This window comes from Pararge aegeria, chromosome Z (genome assembly GCF_905163445.1).
Source record: "Pararge aegeria chromosome Z, ilParAegt1.1, whole genome shotgun sequence".
Lineage (NCBI taxonomy): Eukaryota > Metazoa > Arthropoda > Insecta > Lepidoptera > Nymphalidae > Pararge > Pararge aegeria.
The window spans coordinates 24,989,852-25,007,323 of NC_053208.1; the positions used below are offsets into that span (position 1 = coordinate 24,989,852).

Genomic DNA, 17,472 nt, shown 5'->3' on the forward strand with positions numbered 1-17,472 from the left:
GCAATAAAATATTGTATACTTTAACAGTGTAGGAAATAACTGGAGGTAACCTGAATGCCTGATAGTTTTCCTTAATGTTCTTAGAAGCGTGTAAAGTCTACCAATCCGCACTTCGCAGCGTGGTGGACTACAGCCTCTACCCGTCTTATTCTGAGAGGATACCCGGATATACCCGTGCCCTGTAATAGACGGGTATTATGTTGATCTTATTCTAAAGATGAAGATATTCTATCCCTATCCCTATCCCTACTTAATATTATAAATGTGAATGTAAGTTTGTTTGTTACGCTTTCACGCAAAAACTACTTAACCGATCATCATGAAACTTTGTACACATATTTCTGAAGGTATTAGAATTAATATAGGATGCTTTTTATACCAAAATTAAGCTCAGTTCTTTTGGGGTGGGGTAGAAAGGTGTTTGACGATTTTATACCATAACAACGTCAAATGATGATAACCGATTTAAATAATTACTTTTGTACTTTAGAGGTTATAATGTCTGTTTAATTTTGCCCAAATTTCGTGTAGATCTGATGAATGTGATTGGAGATAGAAGGCACAACTCCTCAGCGGACGACAGCCAACCCGATATCATTCCCGGACTGCCAATAATTATTGATTGCGATTTTGCGGGGTTCACCTTCAGCCCATACTGCTTGCTCCATTCACAGATCAGTGAAAGATCAACATTAACAGCAGTAATAGCAGAGCCAAGATTTTCAAAAGTTGAGTGGCGATAAATCTGGACATCATCTGCATACATGTGATAGAGAGAAGCTATTTTTTGAGTGATAGAATTAATGAATATGGCAAATAGTAAAGGAGATAACACGCCACCCTGAGGTACCCCGGCCGTAACATCACAAGATGAAACGGACTCATCAGTCCGAATCCGTCCGTTTCGACGACCAATGAGGTAACTCCGAAACCAGTCTATCGCCGATGGAGATATGTTAATAGAGCGCAGAAGACTAAGCAAGATATCATAGTCAACGGTATTGAAAGCGTTACTAAAATCAAGCAGAGTCAGAACAGTAAGCTGCTTATTATCCATCGCCCACCGAATGTCATCGGTGACTTTGACCAATGCTGTAACCGTACTATGACCAGGACGAAATCCCGATTGCAAGGGACTAAGAAGATTATTTTTATTAAGAAATAGGCTTAACTGCTTGTAAACTAATTTTTCAAGGACTTTTGACAAGAAAGGTAAAATCGAAATGGGACGGAAATCTGAAAGAGAAACAGGTCTAGCCTTTTTAGGGAGAGGAATAATCTGAGCATTTTTCCACGCATCGGGAAATTTGCTACAACAGATTGAAAAATTCAGAATATTAGTTAAAATGGGAGAAATAACCTCAAGAATAGGAATGATCATATTACGGCTAATGCAATCAGTACCGACAGCATTCGAGGCGATGGACATTATACTCTTCTTAACATCACATTCAGAGAAAGACTCGAAGTTAAAAGAGAGAAAGTTTGGAGTTGAGGGAGAAGAAAGAGTTCTAAGTGTATTTTCTTTATCGACACCATCAATTGTATCGGAGGTAGATAAATGTTTGTTCAGGAGTTCAATATCAATGTTAAAAGAAGTCTTATTAGATGATTTACCAACTCCAAGTGACTCGAGAAACTTCCATGTTTTAGCAGGGCTACCACTTTCGACTGACTTATGTATGTGGCGTCGTTGGGCATCTCTACACAATGTATTACAGCGATTCCGTAATTTATGGTACTTTAAACGGTTATCAACCGAGTTATTAACTTTGTATTTGTATTTTGCGGAGTTCTTTTTATTCATTGAGACTTTGATTTCATCCGACAACCACGGTGCTGGCAAGTGCTTCATCTTAATAGATCTTATCGGAGCATGCGTATCATAAAGCTGCGTTACAAGAGTATTAAATATCTCATCCTTCTGATCAATTAAGTCAACAGCTGTTATAGCATTCCAATCCAAGAGGCTGGCATCATTACAAAGGCGACTCTTGTCAATCCCTCCAAAGTTACGCTGCAGAAGTGTTCTCGATTTTGCTTTATGAGGACGTATTTTGTAGGAAAGATATATCAATTCATGATAGGAAAATGCATCAGCAGGACACTGAACTTGAACTGTAATTGAAGGCTTCTGAACCAGTATTTTCTGGCCTTTCTATTCTAATATGTTTTCCATCTATGGAACCAACGCAATTCAAACCAAATGTTCTTTCGAAAAAAAGTTTTGCTATATTTATCCAATCTTCTTCTGTTTTTTCCGGCATATATGAAGGCTGCAAACATATCCACAAACACTTGCATGTGTGTTGAATTATTTCACTTAGAGTTGTTGTGCCAATCAAATATTCAAAATACAATGACTTCATACTGTTTCCGCTGGCAAGATACCTGAAAAAAAAAGTATTAATAAATATATTTTTTTTACAGGAAGTACAATACAAAAGAAATGGAAGAATATGCGCGATTCTTTTGCTAAAGAATTAGCTATGCAACGGGGTAAATCAGGTCAAGGTGCTATAAAAAAGAAAAAGTATGTACATTTCGATTCTCTGTGGTTTTTGGTACCATCTCTTCAAAAAAGGGAGACTAGCAGCAATGTTAAGTCTCCTTCACAAGATTATCCTGATGACACTGAAAACCTTCCACCAACGAATAATAATCGAACCTCATCCTGTAAAAAGGCCTCCAAAAGCCAAAGTCATAATGATGATTATAAACAAAAATTGTTAGATTATTTGAATAAAATGCAAAATAAGTGTGAATATGACGAAGACGTAAACTTTTCACAGATGATTGTACCGATGCTACGCAAACTGAATGATGATCAAAAACATTTTGCTAAGATAGAAATTATGAATGTTTTGCAAAAAGCCAAATCTTTCTATCCATTTGAATCATCAATCCATTGTCAAAGATCAAAATCACATTATCCGCAATCATATTATACATATTCCCCTTCTCCATCACCAACTATGCCGATACAGTCACCAGTTTCAACACCAGTGCCTGCCACACCTTCAGTAACTAAGAAGCCACAGATCATCCATCAAGAGATAATATCGACTGGGCAACAAACTGGAGCACAGTTTATTACAGGGCCTGCAAAACAAACCATCTACTTACCGCTCAATACTTCTTCTGCTCCATCAACATCACAAACACCCATGGATTCCATTCAAATACTCGATCAGTCAGAACTATTGCAATATGAACAACAACCTACAGCTGCCAACTATCTGTCCCAATTGCAAGAACAATAAGTTTGTTGTATATTTTTAACAATAAAAATACACTATAAAGTATAAAAATATATATGTCTATTTTTCTTACTTACCTCAAGGTAACTGACAGGCGCTCCTCTGGTGAAATACATTTGCGAAATGTTGTATCCATGAAGGTAATGTGTGGACGCACAATTTGCAAAATTTTATCAAAACTGGCTACTGACATCCGATAGTAATTAAAAAATTTCTCAGGATGTTCTCTTAAATCTTGATATTTCTTGTGAAAAAAACCTTTCTTAAATCTACGGCTAGTGAGTGGATGGACCCAATATTTGCGAAATTTACGCTGACGTCTTCTTTTTCTATTTCTTAGTATTAGAGCAACAATACATACTGCTCTCTTGAAATCCATCTTCAATACTGCGAAAATTGGAAGCAATTTCGCAGTTTTTAATCGTAGTGTGTGATTCTCGGGCGGTTTTGCGGTTATAGCGGCTAACCGCTCGCTGGAAAAAACCGTAGTGCGGCCTCTACCTTACTCTGATGTTATCTATAGAAAAATAATGTAAGATACCGCCGGACTTACAGACAGTCCACACGGAATATTGCCCCGTAACCGTACCATTGTTATATTATATTATTATTATATTATAATTAATATTATTAGTATTATTCATAATAATAACTATATTTATTTCGCAAAACGAAGAGAGAATCAGATTAGAATGATGGATGATAGGTTATACAATTGTCATCTTGTTAAATTTTTTTTTTGTTTGGTGTACATTATGTATTAAAAAATATACGAGAACCTACTTTTTACTATAGGCCTACCTCGTAGTATGTAGGCGCTTATAATTTATGATAGGACAAGCTTAGTTCAAGTAACCACTTAAGATTATTATTATAACACTATAAAATAATTACAGTCTATTCTGATTCGAGGGAAGCTGGGAGAACTGTCCTTTATAATTAAAAGCATTTCCATTCTCTTTTCTGTTTTAAATAGTTTGTATATTTGGTTTTACTTTTCTGCAAAAATAAGTTACTATAAATGATTTTTTTTTTATTTTTACTCTTTATTTGCACACTACAAATTAAAAAAAAACAGGAAAGGAATAAAAAAAACACAGACAGAAGCAGTATTCAAAAGGCAGCCTTATCGCTTAATAGTGATCTCTGCCAGGCAATCTAAGGATTACAAAACATGAGGATAAAAAATACATACGAATAACTACATACTTATACATGAACTAGATCACACAAATAAAATAAATCAAAATATAATAAATAATAAAAAAAAAAACTAATTTAAACTTTAACATTTCAGAAATACATAAATAAAAGTAAATACTAGTTAAAAGTAACCTTCTCCTTAAGGTAATAAGGAGTTTTTAAATGTAATAATACTCAGTACAGAAGCGAAAGTACATGCAAATATCGGCGACGGCGAATAGGGAGCCACTTGAGTTTATGCCGAAATTCAGAAATAAAGTCATATTTGCATAGGTTAAATATGTACCGAATAGCAACTATTTGAATAGCAAGTTTGTTAGTACGGTCCTCAGTCAAATTAAGAAAGCTCGCATCCGTAATTATCACATCCATGCATCACATCACCTCATCTGCATACGTGTGGTAGAGATAAGCTATATCTTGAGTGATAGAATTAATGAATATGGCAAATAGTAAAGGAGATAACACGTCACCCTGAGGTACCCCGGTCGGTAACATCACACTATAATGAAATGGACTCATCAGTGCAAATTTGTTGTCGACGACCAATAAGGAAACAAGTCTATCGCCGATGGAGATGTGTTAATAGAGCGCAAGAGACTAAGAAGGTATCATAGTCAACGGTATTAAAAGCGTTACTAAAATTAAGTAAAGTCAGGACTGTAAGGTACATACTATCCATTGGCCACCAAATGTCATCGGTGACTTTAACTTGTAACAGGACAAAATTCCGATTGCAGGAGACTAAATGTCATTTTATTAAGAAAAAGGCTTAAATGCTTGTAAACTAATTTTTCAAGGAATTTTGACAAAAAAGGTAAAAAAGAAATGGGACGGAAATCTGAAAGAGAAGCAGGTCTAGCGTTTTTATTGAGAAATAATCTGAGCAGTTATCCAATCATCGGGAAATTGAACAGGTTGAAAATGTGTTAGGATCAGGATGGGAGAAATAACATCAAGGATAGGAATGATCATATAACGGTTAATGCAATCAGTACCTTCTTAGAGGCGACAGTATTACTAGAGGCGATGTACATAAAATTCTTCTTAAAGGCGCAAAGTGAAAAAAGAAAAAGTCTGGAGTTGAAGGAGAAGAGAGGAAAGTGTATTTATTCGACACAATCAATTGTATATGAAGAAGATAAATGTCTGTTTAGGTACAATAAGTTATAAGAAGTGTAAAGCATGAAAGTTTATAAAAAAGACCGTAGTTTTTCAAGTTAAATCTATGAAAATTGGTATTTCGTAATATGACACATGTTTTAGGATTTGATATCCTTATTCTTGAGGGAGGTTCAAGGTTATTTGATGATTCGGGTAATCGGGTTAACGCGATGTTTCGTAGAATGACATTTTGTATGTTATGATAAAATATTTAACCAGTTTTAGATAACAGACGACGTCGTGGGTAAAATGCAAGAATTCCCAGGAGAAATCCTAGAAAAACCAACAGACAGAAATACAAGCTCTGGTACGGGATTCCGCTGCACGTTGCAATTACGTGAAGTGGAAACCCCGAAAAAAGGGGAACGCCAAATTAGGCCAAAATTTCGAACTAATAACGAAACAGATTCTATGAAAAAGCATGCTCCTTCAGGACACAAAAAACAAAATAAGCACCAAAACACAGTTGATGGGGACCCGACCTGGAGAGAAAAAGGTAAAGTGCCTCTTCAACAGAGCAAGGAACACCAGAAAGGACGAAGATTGGGATAAGCTCAAAGAGGTTCAATCTCAATACAAAAGACTCTTGAAACAGAAAGCTGCCAAATCCTGGCAACAATTCTGTATGGTGCATGGTAGGAAGAACCTGGGGGCTTAAACCACACATAACGAAATGGTTGTCCTAAGCAGTCATTACGAGCTCACTAACTCAGCACGAACTACAAAAACTCCAACGACACGCGTGTAATAGATTTTTTTTGTTAGCAAGTCTAGAAATATTATCTTAGTTAACTCTTTCAACTAAGAGACTTATTAGTCGATTCTTCTTTAAATGAATAGACTATTATTCTTCTAATTGAAGTAGTAATTGATTCCAAATTAAATGACATAAAAATAAAACAATGACAATGAAGTATGTTGGTCAAATATTTCATATTAAACTTTTCTATATAAACTACTACCACTTCGGAAGGAATCATATGTCATAGAGAAGAAGTAGCGGAAGAAACTCAAGAGCAACCCTTCTTTTTAAATACAACATATACAATATTTTATTATAATTATTTCTTTGGTATTTTCACTTTTATAAAACATATTTTATACTTTAAGCCAACTTACTACCCAATTATAAACACAGACTTTTATTGTATGAAAAGTAATAAGATAACCAACTAATCGCTGGTAATAATGAGCCTTTTTTGACAAGTCACACCTGACTTTTTGACATCACGTGGTTTACTAATACCTATTTCCGCAAAGCGTTAATTTTAAAGTAAAATGACACAACGGTATCATGAAAATTGTATGTACAGAAATGAATACTTCAACTATAATATAACATCATGGGATGATTACTTTAACAACAATGGTTTTATATTAATTTCACTTACTCTAAATATTATTTTTGTAATATAATTGTAAACAATTGTATAATGACAATTGTGTATTAAGGGCGGTATAGTGACACCGTTATTAATTCCTCAAGTACAGTGGCATCATTGTATGTTGACCATTAGTAATGGTCAGTATATTAAATGTGTGGATATTAGTTTTAACTTTAAATATACGTTTACAAATCATAATTAAATGTAATAATTATCAAGTTCTCTCTTTCATTATATTCTAACACGGTCATACTGACGCGTACTTTGTCCCTAAGTACATAGGGTATTCCTAACACGTACCTAGCAATCACAGACTGCATGAGCATAACACCAACAACTGCGTTAGAGAATATACTATGTATATCACCACTAAACCTACACATTAAAGGGAAAGCTACACTTGCAGCCCTTAGACTAAGGGCCTACGGGCTGTGGAAGGATACAAACATAAGACACACAAAAGGTACTATCAAGAGTAATGACAAAATGTCCACAATTAGAGTGGATATGTGACATGATGCGGAAACAGCACGTGCTAGACAGGCACTATAAAGTAGCCGTTGAAGAAAACAAAACAGACAAAGCAGACACCGTCGCAATAGAGGTCTAGGTCTATGGATGGATCAGAGACAAACTCAGGCACAGGAGTATACTGCTCGGAGCTAAACATAAATATTGGCCAAGCGCTTGGTAAGAACAGCTCTGTCTTTCAAGCGGAGTACGTGGGCATCACAACAGCAGTCGTAGCCATGCTAAACAGAAATGTAAAAGGCTTTAATATTATCACAAACAGTTACAGACAAGCTGTACTAAGTGCCTTAACCAAACATCATCATCAAAACGCCTACTGGACTGTCATAAGGCCCTACAAACACTATCAAAATCAAACAAAGTTGCTCTAAAATGGGTACGAGGTCACTACGGTAACAAAGGTGTGCGACGAATGAGCGCGGCTGGCAACATAACTAAGGGTAGTTGGACCCGAACCTATTACGACCATACCTATCAGTGAGTACAAAACATGGCTCCATAAACAAATGCACTCGGAGCTATGGATTAAAAGATTGCAGACACACGAAAGAGGCCCTACCAGACCTCAACCCACAATTAACAACAACATTACTGCAACTAAATCGGGGTAAACTAAGGAAAGTTATAGGTATGATAACAGGCCACTGCCTATTAAACAAACAACTTTCGATTTTAGGTATCAGAAGTTGGATACATTATTAACGACCCTTCCGCTGAAAAAGATATGAACCAACCAAGTAATTAATCATAAAATTTCAGAGCTTCAAATAAGAAAAACACTAACAAAACCAAATCACAAACAGAACTTTTTCTGACAGAAGTACTACTGTCTTGCTTATTTCTGTCGCGAAGCAGCATTGTTGCAATACTGTGTTTAGGTTAATGGATACAGGCCCGCATCTCGCAGAACGAGTTCCTTGCATACATACACCCATGGCCAACTAAACTTGTACAAAACAAAAAATTCAATGTAATTAATAATTATATGACAGTCCTCTCTGCAGAACATGCATGCAAGCAAGGCAATGGAGTAGCAGAACAACGCGCAGCACACCGAGTCACTCGGCGACCTTGGCGGCCTGCTAAGCTTCTGTAGTGAGCTCGGCTGGTTGTAGTGATCCATCCATCCATGTTGTAACGAATCTACCCTACTCGCTAAACAAACAATATTTAGAACGTAATGTCGAGAGAAAATCGACCAATCGAACTTGTGTCTAGTCCTAGATCGGGTAGGAGTCCACCGCTGCGCTGCGTGTGTTGGGGCTCGCAACTACCATTATTTCAATAGGAGGTAATGGTACCATAAAGACTTCTTCCTTTACTTAGAGGAAGGAGTGATACACTATGCCGTTTACCGGAGATATGAATGCCTGGAGTAGGGAGATGAAATTGAATATGCTATGATGTATTGAATAATAATGTGAAGGAGACATGATGTTGATAATAGGATCTATTTTCCCTTCTATTTTTATGCCATTTAAGGAAATCTACTTTTGTGAACTCGTTGCTTCTGACGCTCTAAAAGTCTTGAGTTATTATGGGACAATAAGGTTGGGGTCTTAGCCACTGATTAAAAATTATAAAACCTGACGGAGAGATCTTTAATAGGACCCAGTTGGACTAGTTACAATGTACAACGGACGGTTTCAGGCCAACCAGGCTCAGGAACAGAAGAAGAAGAACACGTCGTGGATTTTTGCTATAGAATATAAAATTGATTGAGTCTCAAGGTGTACCGATGCGTACGTTTGGTCTCTTATTAGTGTTAAAGCAATTTTAAAATTATGACAACTAAACAACAAATGCACACAAAAGAATTTCATCCCTTCGGATATACTCGTATTTGCTGCCCAATTAGTTATTCAAATTGACAAAGGAAAGTTGGTTATTGAATTTCCAGTTTTGCCTTGCGATGCGATGCTTCTTTGATTGGATCAAGAATCTAGCGGTGAGGGGTACTATTTTGGAAACGAAACAAGAATCTAAGCTATTCGAAAATTTCCGGCGTTGTTTCTTGCACAAGGCAAGAAGTCTTCAGAGTTTCGTGAACTATTTAGAAGGACGGAAGGAATCCTCAAATGAACTTATTGTTTAAAATTTGGCTATGCTTTACAAATATTATCATTGCTAAAGTATACATGTTTATGTTTTTACTTATGTTCGGCTTAACCAATGGTTACTGCGGAATATTTGATAAACGCAACAAATGCAACGGATCCTAACTAATATTATAAATGTGAAAGTTTATTTGTTTGTTCATTTATCCTTCCTTTACGACCTAACTAAAGAACCAATATACTTGATTTTTGGCACAAAGTTACTTGAAAAGATGGAGAGAAACAAGGGCTGCTTTTTATACCTGGATTTGTAAAACACCGTCATTGACGTTTGAAGTCGCCAACGGCTAGTAGAATATATAGCTTATAGAATAATAGGTTTGGACTTCGGCTTCTATTAAGGGCGAACTTTTCAAAGCTATGTGCGTTATTAATGTATACAATTAAATATCACTTTCTTTAACGGTGAAGAAAAACATTGTTAGGAAACCTGCACGTCTGTGAGTTCTTCATAATGTTTTCAAACGCGTGTGAAGTCCACCGGTCGGCACTGGACCAGCGTTGTGGACTACGGCGTAAGCCCTTCTCATTGTGGGATGAGATCCGCGCCCTGTAGTGGGCCGTGGCCGCCGTTGGCCGTGGGCGTTATTGATGATGATAATGACATATATACTTTCCTTTACGTTATACCCATTGACACTTGGTTCGCTGAGGGGAAGCCATTATTGGCTTACCCAAATTTTAAAAATCGGCTCAAAAGAGGCTTCGCAAGAGTGCACCATCTACACATATGTTTGTAATGGAGTAAAAATATGCTAAAGCTCATGAACAGATTCATTATCATGTAAATATCGATCAATTATATCCTCGGAAAAGGATAAAAATTTATCTTCTCCCACAGCTTGATCAACTTCTCAGAGCACTGACGCACAAGCGTAAATAATAACCAAATAATATATTCGCAATACTAACCGGGGTAAATTTCATGTTCCCATGATTTAGTAGGTGGACAACACTTTTCAGGGGACATAACTTTTGTCTCCTGCCTGTGCTATAGCCCTGCAGAGTCGTTTGATATCGCGTCTGTCGGTCTGTCTGTCTGTCTGGACGTGAAAAACTGAGAAACTACCAAACGGATTTTAAAATGGTTATCACTAATAAAAATAGTTACTCTTGCGGAAGGTTTAGTGTATATTTTATAGTGGTTTTCTGTAAATTGGCTGAAAAATAACGAGTATTTAAGATATAAAATCTTTGACTTTGAACTTTCCTGGCTAACGCCGCGTGCTACATGTTTAAAGTTGTTATTATAGCAACAAAAAAGTCCCCGAGGCTATACTCGTCTCATTGTTATAGTTGTAGTTACAAATAATAATTTATTTTAGCACTTATTCTGCGTCGCATTTAATACTCTATAAGTAGGCGTCTCTAAAGGTATTCACTTGTATAACACTGCAACGTAAAGGACGCTTGTATAATCCTCTTATTTGTAAAGCCGCTGTTTGAATAGATGTGAATAGATGTGAATAAATGTGAATAGATGTGAAAAGACTGTTGTTAAGACGAGATAAAATTGGATAAATCGCCGTGACCCTCGTCGGCATGGGTCACCCCGCCGGTGTGTAATCCTTCACCCAGTAGCTACATAGATCTTTTGATGAAAGCGCATATAAAGATACCGTTGCCCACAATATATGTGAACTGCTGTGTAGTACTCAATGATAATTCAACATCATCATCCTCATCAATTTAATAAATTGACGTCCACAGCTGGACATAGGTCCTTTGTAGAGAGTTCCACAATCAACGGTCCCGAGCTGCTCGCCTCCAGCGGCTCCCAGCGACTCGCCTGATTACATCTGTGCACCTTGTTTGGGGTCCACCTACGCTGCTTTAATCGATGCGGGGTCGCCATTCCAGCACTTTAAGACCCCAACGCCCATCGGTTCTCTGAACTGTGTAGCTTTCTCATTGCCACTTCAGCTTCGCGACTCGCTGAGCTATTTCAGTAACTCTAGTTCTTCTACAGATCTCTTTATTTATGATTTGATCACGTAAAGATACTCGTAGCATAGCTCTCTCCAGTGCCCGCTAAATGACTCTGAGCCTTCTCATGAGGCCCATAGTCAGTGGCGTGCACAAGGTTTGTGGCCAGGGCATGCATAAAGAAGGAGGATGGTGTGAAACGGAAAAATTCTTCTCCTTTGTGAGACATACAAACATTTTAGGGTAGGCAGTGCTTTCGTGCTTGTATGAAGTGCACGCCACTGCCCATAGTAAGCGAAAACGTTCCGGATCTACAAGTCATCACTGGCAACACACACTGTTCGAAGACTTTAGTCTTCAGGTACTGAGTGATTCTGGACGAAAAGATATCACGAAGTTTCCCGATCGCTGCCGAACCGAGTTGGATTTGGTGGTAGGTCAATGATTGTTAAATTGTTAATGATGTTGGAAAAGAGCAACAGTTGAGTCTCTGCCATTAAGACTACATCGTCGGCAAACCGAAGTTGAACGAAGTACTCGCCGTTGATATTGATACCAAGCTCGTTATAATTCGGAAGCTTAAAAACGTCTTCCAACGGTAAACCGCTTCGGGGAGATAACATCTCCCTGTCGCACTCTTCGCTGCAGTTGGATCGGTCTCGTAGTCTGGTGCTGTATACGGACTGACATAGTGGCGTTTTTGTACAAACTCTTCAAACTTCGATGTACTGAAAGTAGTGTGATCGCCATCCCAGCAGTGAACTGTACACAGCCCGTGTTTCCACCGAATCAAAGTTTTTATCATAGTCCACAAACGCTAAGCAAAGTGGACGGTTATACTCTTCGGTCTTCTGTATAACCTGCCGCAGCGTATGTTTATTGTTTATTGTAATTAGGTACCTACACACAACAGGTAATAACTAAAAGTAGATCTAAATATAAGTAATAACAAGTTTTGTTCTAAGCTACAACCCAAAGTAGGTGTACACAACTTGGAATTAAATTAAACAATAAGTAAAGATAAAATTAAAGTTGAAACAAAAAAGAAACACATAAAAAATAATATATATATGATTTCCCTAAAGATTATGTGGAATAGTGCTTAATAATTTGATTTTTAAAATATTTATCCTTTTGTTAAAAATTTCAATATTACGATTACTTGATACTAAATCATTGTAAAGGCGGCACATGCGAACGATAAGATTTTAAAAGGAAGTATTGTTCTTATAGACACTTAGGACAAAGGGTTTAAAATACTTTAATCTGTATTGTATGTATGTGGTCTGTCTGTCTGTATGTATGTAGTCAATGGTAATAAAGCCTGAGCAGCCTGAGACTGGAAGTCGTCGAACCTGTTCGCGAGACGGTTCGTAATGACACTCGAGAACAACTTCTAGACATGGCTCAGCAGCGAGATGGGTCTGTAGTTCTTAAGGTAGGTATTGTCACCTTTATTGATGAACAAAATCACCACACTCCGGTACCTTGGTGAATGATGGAATTGAACAACCGCTGAAGGACTTTAAGTATCGGTTTTCCACCCGTTTTCAGGGGTTCTGCTGTGATTCCATCATCACGCTGTTCTTAAATTGTTTGAGAGCCATACTAATCTCATAAAGGCTGACGTCCGGGAATCTTCGGTGAAGTGTCGGGTCAATTTGGCTCTAGAGTCTTAAGCCAAATTTTCAACAATAATTTATATCCTCAAAATAAAAAAAATGTAAATAAACATTCATTTATTCTTAGTCGCTGTGATCCTACCATGGAGTCTAATGCCCGTTTTCACTAAACCTAGGAATGGCCTTAATCACGAAAAAATCTTGCGGGACGTTTAATTAATTAATTAACAGCGAGACATTAAATTAATTAATTTATTAATTTAATGTTTCGCGGTTCAATGCCTCATACTTTAAGTGTTATTATAAATTATATTGTAAAGTTATCAATAAAATAGTACATGCATAAAGTAAGCCTAAGAGGTTCTAACTGTTTGTATGACTGGACTCTACCACCGGTTCAGAAGGAAAATTCTACAAAAGCTGGCAAGAACCTCAGCAGTTGCTCTTTTCCAACATCATTTTACAATGATTTAACAACTGTTTTTGTATCTTATGTGAGATGAAAGCGGCCTGCTTACAAGGAACCTTGCGTTAACGACTAAGACACACTCAAAATAAGACAAATTTAAAAATGTTTTATTCATGTAGACCTTTCCCAGGCACATATGAAGCGTACATATATATAATATGTTACCATTAATTTTAGGTGATGGTGATAATACATTCGTTAACCTAAAAATAAAGCTGGAAGGGTTCCAAACGCGCCCTATAGGGCTAGCAAGCGCACCACGAGATACTTATCTCTACCTGTTTTTCGTATATTTTCTATAGAGATTTAGGAGATATTGGGTAGACATAACTCTGTCGTACCGCGCATCCCAGTCAGTCTGGTCTAAGAAGAGCCCACAAAAAACTTAGCTGGGGTTTATTTTTTGTTATCGCCATCTAACCAGCCACCATCTGCAATGCAGTTTCACCAGCAAAAACTACTGATCGCAGCATACCGCTGTCTTTATTTATAAATGAAACAAACTGTTCAGTAAGTTTTTTAATATATATAATGTTTATAGTACTCATTTCAATGGGTAGTTGAAATACAGACGAAATTGCGTTTCTGTGAAGATACAAGAAACAACATCATTGCTCTGTGCTTCAATCAAACGCTATCTGGAACCTTTTGTCTCAATTATTGCATAGAAGCAGGCGCTACTTTGTGGAATTCCAATTTCCATGATAAACCTTCCTACAATTCGTAGTATAATTATTTATTTATTCGTTTCTTCAATCTGAATACACCACATAAAAAAGATTTTCCAACATGTACTTACTCTCTTCGCACGTCACGGTTAAACACCGAAGAATCCGGAGATGCTAGCTTCACGATGAACTAAGTAGTAATTGCAGATTGTCAATTGCACGCCTCTATAAGCGAAGCGTTGAGGTGGGTATTATTACTGTCAGTTGACGCATATCGAGTGATTCTTCAACTTAAAATGTCACTTTTTTATTCTTTATTGCTTTTATAAGTGAATATAAATAGACAAATGTTGAGAAAAAACACTATTTCTAACACTCATGATATTTTTAAATCTCTTATTTTTTAATTTTATCATTTAAACTAATTAAACAATCTTTAAAAAAGTTCTGTCTTGGACGTCCGTATCTGTATGTGCGGATCCCGTATCTTGTGGTCATGATAGCGAGCGAAATACGTCACTTATCGAGTTGGTTCTTTTTTTTATAGGCTTCAGTATTTTGAGGAATAGCCTATTACAAAATTGAGACTAGTGAAAAGTAAAGCCTATTACTTTTCACTAGTCTCAATTTTATTGTAATGAATGAGATTATGAGGCGCGCTTTTTTGGATTTTCCAACTATTTACAATTGCAATTGCAATTGAGAAATTATAAATTTCACCATGCACACTTGTCGGGTTTTCACAGATTATAACAAATAAAGCTTAATGTTAATTACCTTCAATCACGTAAATAATGTCCCAGAGACTGCCTGTCACAATTTAAAAGCAAATTCTAAAAAGATGCGATTGGTATCTATGCAATCACAATTTCTTCTATTGCAATTGCATAAATTATAAATTTCACCGTGAAGTAAGTAAAGTGAGTAAGAGTTTATGAAGCTTAATGTTAATTATTACCTTTAATTATTATGCATCGAAAGTCATCGCCATCCCAAATGAACGTCCCGGCAGCGCCTGCCAAAATTTAAAAGCAAAGTGTAAACAGAAGTAATTGCTATTTATACTTTTAAAAGTATCTACTGATTTTTAAAAGTTAATTAAATAAATGTACAAAAAACGTATCTACTGATATATACTTTTTCTGTACATTAAATAACTTTTCAAGTTTGTGGAAAGCTTTGATATAGCTATAGAATCATTAAAAGTGTTTAATTAAATTTAAGTCTCTCTGTCTGTCTTTTCGCACATACCGCAAAAACGACTGAACGAATTTAAATACAATTTTATATAAGTACCTACTAGCTAACCCAGATTATCAGCTCTTATTATCAGATCTTTTATTTCCTGAAGCTAAGTGAAACACAATAAAATTCTTCTGGGATAGGGCATAGTGTAAAATAAATTATATTATTTATTTATTTATTGAAAGGAAAATAATATCTTAAATTAAAAAGGACCCACATAAAGATGAAAAATATATCTTTTACTGTTCGTTTCGCTGGCAGATTGATTTTTAATTATTTTCACTACTTTCCTAAGTTTATTATTGTTTGGTTACGGCTATACACCAAATACGTCAAACAAAACCGTAATAATTTGTATTTATTTTCCAATGCACCGCATTCAACCGCGCACTTACTTAATACACGTCATAATAAAAATTGTTTTAGCAATAAAATCCCAAGCTTCCTATGAAATATTTTAATTGAATTTGTGTCCGCATGGCCAAATCGTATTTGGATTGAGGGATATTGATATTACAGCCCGATAAGAGAAGGGAAGCGTAACTACAAACGCCCGTACAATTATTTTGGCTGAAAGGAGGACACTATTTTGTTGAAGCAATAAAACCCGTGTACATTTTATGCCCTTTCAACGTAGATTGGATTTACATTTCGAAAATAGTGACGTAAAATGGATCTGTTTTAACTTGTGTTATTTTGCAAACAACTTGTAACCGTAAACTAGTACCTATTTAAAAATAAAAATACTATGTACAATCTATATGATTTGATTTATTAACATTTTGAAAATAGTGACGAAAAACGGATCTGTTGGTATAGTCTATTTTTAAAGTGTGTTATTTTGTAAACAGCTTGCAATCTTAGAGTATTGTTTAAACATATTAATACTTACATATATTGGATTTATTTACATTTCCAAAATAGTGACATAAAATGTATCTGTAGGTATAGTCTATTTTTTCACTTGTGTAATTGTGTAAAACGCCTTTTCATCTCTTTATAGTATGGGGGTATGTCTTAAAAATGGGTAAATCAGTTGATTTACTTGATTTTATTTTGTGTTGTTAGTCAAAACAAATAGATTAAACGTTCGTCATGAGTGTATGCGTAGTTTTTTCCATAAAGCCACATTCTCAGCGAGTAACAGGTATTCAGGTATTTTTTTAAATAAAAATGGGATTTTAAATCACATTACCATCATCATCATCATGTCAACCAATCGACGTTCACAGCTGGACATAGACCTTTTGTAGGGAGTTCCACAATACACGGTCCCGGGCCGCTTGCCTCCAGCGGCTCCCAGCGACTCGCCTGATGTCATCTGTCCACCTCGTTGGGGGCCGACCTACGCTGCGTTGACCGGTGCGGGGTCGCCATTCCAGCACCTTAAGAACCCAACGTCCATCGGTTCTCCGAGCTATGTGCCCTGCCCATTGCCACTTCAGCTTCGCCACTCGCTGAGCTATGTCGGTAACTCTAGTTCTTCTACGGATCTCCTCATTTCTGATTTGATCACGTAGAGAAACTCCTAGCATAGCTCTTTCCATCGCCCGCTGAGTGACTCTGAGCCTTCTTATAAGGACCATAGTTAGCGGCCATGTCTCAGTTCCGTAAGTCATCACTATTCGATAGAGTCAACAATATTGATTTAAAAACAATTATCGCGCTTCCTTCTGTCACGGTTTCCTAAGTCGAAGTCAAAGTCAAATATTTCTTTATTGAAATAGGACAATGATGGCACTTTTGATACGTACATTACATGTAAAATATGATATAGAAGTGAGTTGATGGCGATAATTAAATTCGTCAACTTAAACTTAAGCTATCAGGGTCCAAAACGCGCCCTGGTCTAAGAAAAAACCCACAACAAACTTAGCCGGTT

The 17,472-nt window shown here is 36.5% G+C and overlaps 1 protein-coding gene across 1 annotated transcript; it reads left to right on the forward strand.

Annotated features, from left to right (window-relative positions):
* The first annotated feature begins 1,223 nt into the window (after positions 1-1,223).
* LOC120635967 lies at positions 1,224-3,263 on the forward strand. The gene is made up of 3 exons (XM_039907178.1): positions 1,224-1,251; positions 2,431-3,005; positions 3,057-3,263. The coding sequence occupies exons 1-3, from the start codon at positions 1,224-1,226 to the stop codon at positions 3,261-3,263; spliced, it is 810 nt and encodes a 269-aa protein (XP_039763112.1).
* Positions 3,264-17,472: the final 14,209 nt, after the last annotated feature.